Source organism: Mandrillus leucophaeus, unplaced genomic scaffold, assembly GCF_000951045.1.
Source record: "Mandrillus leucophaeus isolate KB7577 unplaced genomic scaffold, Mleu.le_1.0 Scaffold158, whole genome shotgun sequence".
In the NCBI taxonomy this organism is placed as follows: Eukaryota; Metazoa; Chordata; class Mammalia; order Primates; family Cercopithecidae; genus Mandrillus; species Mandrillus leucophaeus.
Genome location: NW_012101565.1, coordinates 2,064,773 through 2,071,488, shown reverse-complemented (window position 1 = coordinate 2,071,488; position 6,716 = coordinate 2,064,773). Strand labels below are relative to the sequence as shown.

General features: G+C 61.8%; 1 protein-coding gene across 5 annotated transcripts; it reads left to right on the top strand.

The window, feature by feature from the left end:
* Positions 1 to 6: 6 nt before the first annotated feature.
* Positions 7 to 4,877, top strand: VPS28 (vacuolar protein sorting 28 homolog (S. cerevisiae)). Of its 5 annotated transcripts, XM_011975701.1 has the most exons (10): positions 7 to 1,535; positions 2,140 to 2,168; positions 2,285 to 2,322; positions 2,565 to 2,654; positions 3,284 to 3,389; positions 3,518 to 3,619; positions 4,065 to 4,118; positions 4,199 to 4,394; positions 4,435 to 4,462; positions 4,542 to 4,876. In XM_011975701.1, exons 1-10 carry the CDS (start codon positions 1,499 to 1,501, stop codon positions 4,855 to 4,857), a joined length of 996 nt encoding a protein of 331 aa, XP_011831091.1. In that variant the 5' UTR covers positions 7 to 1,498; the 3' UTR covers positions 4,858 to 4,876. The 5 variants fall into 5 exon arrangements, with proteins under 5 accessions (XP_011831091.1, XP_011831093.1, XP_011831092.1 ...); XM_011975703.1 differs by lacking the exon at positions 4,435 to 4,462 and having other exon boundaries at positions 3,335 to 3,389; positions 4,199 to 4,290; positions 4,570 to 4,877; XM_011975702.1 differs by lacking the exon at positions 4,435 to 4,462 and having other exon boundaries at positions 4,199 to 4,290; positions 4,570 to 4,877.
* The last annotated feature ends 1,839 nt before the right edge of the window (positions 4,878 to 6,716 follow it).

Genomic DNA, 6,716 nt, shown 5'->3' with positions numbered 1-6,716 from the left:
GGAGAGGCGATCCCGGCCCTGGCACCCTCGGGGCGCGCCTGGGCCCCGGCACAGCCTCGGCTGAGTGCCGCAAAAGTCATGTTATGGGCATGTTTTAGAAACGCTTTTCTTGCTCATTGTCCACTGTGCGCGGTTGCTTTGCACATTCGCTCGTGGCTGCAGAACGTCCGCTTTCGCTGTTGGGCAGAAGCCCCTGCGTGGTTGGGGCGGTTGGCTCCTCGGCCCTCTCCTACCTGGCGGCTCCGTGACGGCTGCCGAGCAGCCTCGGTCCCCACCCCGCGGCTCGCAATGGCCTCGACCCTTGGAGAGCTTGACCCAGACGTTCCCTTCCCACATGAGCGGCGCTGCTCTTTCCCGGCTCTTCGGCGCGGGCCGCCTTCCCTCCCTTCTGCTCTTCTCCCATCCCCGGTAGCACCGTCCGCTCCCGCAGTTAGCCGGCTCAGCGCTGCCCTCCCGGGCCTCTCCGCCGAGAGCTGCCTGCGCCTGCCCGCCAGGCCCGCTCCCCTCCCTTCTCCCTTCTCCGTCCGAGTTTACCTTACTCTCCCGCCCGCTGGGCCAGAAACAGGCTGTCGTTCGTAACTCCTTTATTTTAATCCTACCTCAGATCCCTCGGCGGATCTGACGGTTCCACTTACAAAGAGAGAAGTCTGGAGCTGGCCCAGCTTCCGCACTAGGCAGGACCCTCCCACGGGCTCCGCTTCCATTCTTTCTCCCCAGCTCGCTGCCCACCTAGAGGCACCTCTCCGTCTTCATGCTCTAGGACCCCCTCGCTCGAGAAGCTCCACCCTCAGCTTGTTTGTTCCTCCAAGTTCATGCCGACTTAAAGGCGAGCTGTTGAGTTGTTGTTCCTGTGCCCCGAACTCTCTTCCCCGGCCATCAAACAGCTGCCTGCCTCCCTCATCAGCTCCCTCATCAGCTCCCTCAACCTCCAGCTTGGACCGCACCCCAAGGCAGCCCCCACCCCGCTGTCCTTAGTGTCCACAGTACCTCAGTTTTTCCTGGCAGCCCCCATAGCACCCTGTGTGTTCACCACTGTTGAGCTCGGGAGAGCTCTTCGTGGCGCCCTGGGTCTCCAGGACCTGGTGCTTAGGGGCTGTCTTTTTTGTTGTTTTTTGTTTGTTTGTTTGTTTGTTTGTTTGTTTTGAGACAGGGTCTTGCTTTGTCTCCCAGGCTGGAATGCAGTGGCTCAGTCTTGGCTCATTGAAACCTTCACCTCCTGGGTTCAAGCGATTCTCCTGCCTCAGCCTCCTGAGTAGCTGGGATTACAGGTGTGTGACACCACGCCCAGCTAATTTTGTATTTTTAGTAGAGACGGGGTTTCACCATGTTGGCCAGGCTGGTCTCGAACTCCTGACCTCAGGTGATCCGCTTGTCTTGGCCTCCCAAAGTGCTGGGATTACAGGTGTGAGCCACCACACCTGGCTTAGGGGCCATCTTTGAGTCGGCCCTGGCTCTGCTCCCCAGGTCTCAGTGCTGTGGCCGCCACAGAGCCTAGAGGATGTTTCACGGGATCCCAGCCACTCCGGGCATCGGAGGTGAGTGTGGCCGGAAGGCACAGGCTTTCAGCCCCTGCTGCAGGGGCTGACGGGCAGTATTGGGTATTAGGCGTCAGGAATGGGGAGGCATCTGACCCTGCTCTCATACAGCCTTGGGGGTGGCCAGGGGCTGATGCAGTTTATCACAGGAGCACTGAGGGCCCAGAAACCTTCTCCAGGCAGAACTGGCTTGGTCCTGCTGGGCAGACATGATGAGCTTCAGTGTGGCCAGAACCGTGGGGGTCCTGGGCACCCTGTGTCACCAAACCCAGGGGAGAGGCCGTGTGTGATGAGCCTTGTTGGCACTGCATCATGAGTCACGAGCAGGACGTGGCCACTTGCGCAGGTGACTCGGCCAGGGAGCCGCAGTGGAGCTGGGGAGCTGGGCCTGTCATGCGGCCCCCGGCTTCTTAGAGGCGTTATCCTCAGGTCCCCCCACACACTGATGGGGTGAGGTTGGAACCCCTGTGCTCCAGCTCCCTCTGGGTTCTTTGGGACCCAGCCTGGGAGGCCTCAGGGAGGAACTGAAATAGAGGCTGGGACTGGAGCCTACCCTTGGGTTCCCTTTGGGGCCAGCCTGCCAGCTCTCTGCCTTCTCTTGCAGCCCCTGGGAACAAGCCAGAGCTGTATGAGGTGAGTGGTGAGTGCATACCCGGCCAGCATTGGCCAACAGCAAACACCTGTGTGGCCTTGCCAGGGCTCTGCAGCCCCTGCTGGCACCAGCCCACAGAGCCTGCTCTCTCCGGCAGGAAGTGAAGTTGTACAAGAACGCCCGGGAGCGGGAGAAGTAAGTCTAGCCACCCAGGCTGCCCCAACACACCCGTGCGCATCTGGCTGCCCTGGGGCAGCCTCCCCCAGACCCATCCCACACTGAGAGGTGGGAGGATACAGGGTCAGGCTGGGGAACCGTTCCTGAGGCACTCCAGGATGGAGCGAGAGGTGGGCAGAGCTCCCACAGTGGCACCTCCGGGCAGGGGATAGTGCTCTGGGCTTGGCACCCCGGGGCCCGATAGACAGGTGTGTCCTCAGGTACGACAACATGGCAGAGCTGTTCGCGGTGGTGAAAACAATGCAAGCCCTGGAGAAAGCCTACATCAAGGACTGCGTCTCCCCCAGCGAGTAAGAGCCCACGTCCTTGGAGGCCTGCTCCTGCCCTGCCAGGCCTGGGTGCTCCGTAGACAGCAAGAACAGGCGTCTGTCAGGCTGTGAGGTGCCCACCCGTGTGGGGCCCACCCAGCGTGAGGAGGATGCCCCTGGGTCTCAGCCAGGGAAGTCCTGGGGGGTGGGGAGGGAGGCGGGCAGAGGGGCAGCCCCTGGGGTGTCATCCGGCCCACTCCCCCACCCTTATCCCCCAGCACAGCCAACCTTAAAAGACGGTCGGGAGGCTTGGGGATGTCTCAGGATGTTTTGGGGGGCTTTGTGCAATGAAGTGACAAGACCCTCACAGGCCGCCACACAGGACCATGAGCTATGGATGGGGCCATCATAACAGAGGGCTGGTTGCTGTCGTTCAGAGGGTGGGCAGGGGTGGGGAGCTGGGGCTTCCACCTGGAGCTGAGCTACAAACCCTACTACGTGCTCAGGGCCTCGCCCCCCAAGCTGCTAGCAGTCCCTCCTCCTTGCTCGGCCTGCCTTTGCCTGTTGCCCGGCCCTCTCTGGAAGCTGCTCTGCCTCTGGACCAGCTGAGGGGGCAGGATGAGCTGGGCGACGCTGGTCCCGTGCTTGGGCCGCAGCTGACCTCTCCCTAGGTACACGGCAGCCTGCTCCCGGCTCCTGGTCCAGTACAAAGCTGCCTTCAGGCAGGTTCAGGGCTCAGAAATCAGCACTATTGACGAGTTCTGCCGCAAGTTCCGCGTGAGTGCCTGGTCCTTCCACCCCCATGGGACGGGGACTGTCAGGCGTGGGTATGGGGTGCCGGAGGGCTCTGACCACGTGGGGCTTACTGTCCTGAGAGCTCCAGCATCCATGTCAGCCCCCCACAGCTGGATTGTCCACTGGCCATGGAGCGGATCAAGGAGGACCGACCCATCACCATCAAGGACGACAAGGGCAACCTCAACCGCTGCATTGCCGACGTAGTCTCGGTGCGCCCCAGCCCCCAGGGCTCACAGGGTTAGGAGGGCCGGGGCCGCCCGCTGCAGCTGGGCACAAGGGTAGAGTCCTGGACCACCAGAGCTGGGTAGCACTCTGACTTGTTGGGCGGAAGGGGACCCTTTTAACTAGGGATGAGGGATTGGCAGCCTACGGGGAGGCCCCCCAGGCCACCTGGACTCCTGTTGGGGTGATGAGCACAGTGCGTTCTGGTGGGGTCCTGGCCTCGGGAGATAGTGTGTGGGCCCACCCTCCAGTTCCCATGCAGCTGTCTGGGCAGCCAGGACCTCGTTCACTCAGGAGGCCCGCAGGGTTTGGGAGCAGAGTACAGTGAGGAGGCCTAGTGACAGCTGTGGCTGGGAAGGGGTTGGGGCCTGTGAGCTGTGGGGCCACCCCCACCCCTGAACACGCAAGCCTCACGTGCACACCTGCCCCCAGCTCTTCATCACGATCATGGACAAGCTGCGCCTGGAGATTCGCGCCATGGATGAGGTGAGGGCATTGGGCTGGCAGGGGGCCTAGGCAGGAGGGGATGGAGCCAGTGTTGGGGTCCCAGCCGCTGTGTGTCCCAGATCCAGCCCGACCTGCGAGAGCTGATGGAGACCATGCACCGAATGAGCCACCTCCCGCCCGACTTCGAGGGTCGCCAGACAGTCAGCCAGTGGTGGGTGTCCCTCCCCGCCAGCCAGACAGTCAGCCAGTGGTGTGAGTCCCTCCCCGCCAGGCAGAGTCCCCGCGGTGCCCCTGAGACTCTCCCCGCCAGGCAGAGTCCCCGCGGTGCCCCTGAGACCCTCCCCGCCAGGCAGAGCCCCCGCGGTGCCCCTGAGGCCCTCCCTGCCAGGCAGAGCCCCCGTGGTGCCCCTGATACCCTCCCCGCCAGGCAGAGCCCCCGCGGTGCCCCTGAGGCTCTGCCCACCCCACATGCCCCGTGCTGCACTCCCAGGCTGCAGACCCTGAGCGGCATGTCGGCATCAGACGAGCTGGACGACTCACAGGTGCGTCAGATGCTGTTCGACCTGGAGTCAGCCTACAACGCCTTCAACCGCTTCCTGCATGCCTGAGCCCGTGGCGCCAGCCTCTGCACGGAAGGGCAGAGTCTGAGGCGATGACTCCTGGTCCCCTATCCGCCACACAGGCCCTGGTCATCCACACAACTCACTGTCTGCAGCTGCCCATCTTGTGTCTGTCTTTGGTGTCAGGACTTTGGGAGCCGGGCCCCTCCCCACAATAAAGATACTCCTGTGACCCTCCTGCCTGGGCGGCTCCCCAAGGCCTGCCTGTGTGTTCTCTCCACCCTCCGGGGACTCTGAGCACACATCCCCGCTCACCGGGCCTGCCCTGTGTGTGTGGTGGCCCGGCCCTGGCTCTGTCCCTGCCACTGCGTCCCTCATGGCCTGCGTCACTCGGTGACAGCTGCTTCCCTGGTGGGCTCTGCCTGGGCATGCAGTGCGAGGCAGAGCTGCTTCCACAGCCCCGAGGCCTGGGAAACAGGTCCACCACCTGGCCAGGCGTGGCTCAACTCTGGCCACAGGGGAGGCTGAGGCTGCCTGCCATCCCTCCCCACTCCTCACTGAAGCCCAGGGCAGCACCAGGTCTTCTGAGTGCAATCAGGTCCCAGCGCACCCGGCCAGGCTGGGCTCAGAGGCGGTGCGCTTCTTGCTGTCAGCTGCTCCACACCCACCTCTCGTCTCTGGTGACTGCACCCTGGCCCAGGACTCCTGACTTACTGCAGCTCCAGCCAGTGACTCATCGGGTGGAGTTTGTCAAGCCCACCACCAGGGCCTCTCCCCAAGTGCCTCAGCAGAGCCCGAGTCAAGGCCGGGCCTGGTGGGGAGGCAGTGGGTGGTGGACACCGTCCGTTCACAGCGTGTTCCGTGCGCCAGCCGCTGCCCCCAGGGAAAGCAGCACACACCACACTTCTGGGTTCCAAGAGCCACGTTCCACATCTTAGCAACTCTGCTGTCAGGACAAGGGACGTGCCAGGGTGTCACTGTAGCGTTTTTCTTTCTTAGCGGCTGAGAACACCAGGATCTCTTGCCATCTGTGGCATGTAGAGCTGATGGAATGAGGTGTGTAGAGAAAGGAAGATGGTGAAAATCGAGTCGCGTGGTATTCTGCGGGGGCTTGGGACGTTGAGCAAGAGGGCATGGAGGAGGCAGGTGGGCTCTGCACGGGCTGTGTGGGGGCTGCCTCTCAGACGGCCAAGGGGGGCCATCAAGCAGGATGACAACTTCAGTGGCTGGAGAGGGAGGCTGAATCCCACCAAGAAGCCAGAGGACTGGCCAAGGGCACTGCTCTGGGAAGTGGGAAGAGACTGACCAAGGAGTCAGAGAAGAGCCCCCAGGACAGCAGGATCCAGGGCACCCGGAGGGAGCTGAGGAAGGGTACTGTCGAGTCGGGCCGTGGGGCCTCAGTGTCCTTGACAGGCACACGTGGGTGCAGGGTGCTTCGAGGGAGGACCAGCACCCAGAAACGTGTGTGGCAAGCCGAGCAGATGGCCTGGGTCATTTTGATCTTTTTTTTTTTCAGGAGTCACTTTCTGTTGCCCAGGCTGGAGTGCAGTGGCACCATCTCGGCTAACTGCAACCTCCACCTCCCGAGTTCAAGCAATTCTCCTGCCTCAGCTTCCTGAGTAGCTGGGATTACAGGGGTGTGCCACCATGCCCGGCTAATAGTGTACTTTCAGTAAAGACAGTTTCTCCATGTTGGTCAGGCTGGTCTCCAACTCCTGGCCTCAGGTGATCGCCTGTCTCACCTCTGAAAGTGCTGGGATTACAGGCACAAGCCACCACGCCCAGCCTGCAATTTTTTTTATTTTACTTTTTATTTTTCTTTATTTTTATTTTTTTTGAGACAGAGTCTTACTCTGTCACCCAGGCTAGAATGCAATGGCATGATCTCGGCTCACTGCAACCTCCGCCTCCCAGGTTAAAGAAATTCTCTTGGCCGGGCGCGGTGGCTCAAGCCTGTAATCCCAGCACTTTGGGAGGCCAAGACGGGTGGATCACGAGGTCAGGAGATCGAGACCATCCTGGCTAACACGGTGAAACCCCATCTCTACTAAAAAATACAAAAAACTAGCTGGGTGAG

Bases quoted from the DNA above. Each gene is read 5' to 3' on its own strand.
- VPS28 (XM_011975701.1), top strand. From the start codon at position 1,499: ATGTTTCACGGGATCCCAGCCACTCCGGGCATCGGAG. The intron at 2,323-2,564 runs GTAAGTCTAGCC...GTGTGTCCTCAG, and splicing joins AACGCCCGGGAGCGGGAGAA to GTACGACAACATGGCAGAGC. The intron at 2,655-3,283 runs GTAAGAGCCCAC...ACCTCTCCCTAG, and splicing joins GACTGCGTCTCCCCCAGCGA to GTACACGGCAGCCTGCTCCC.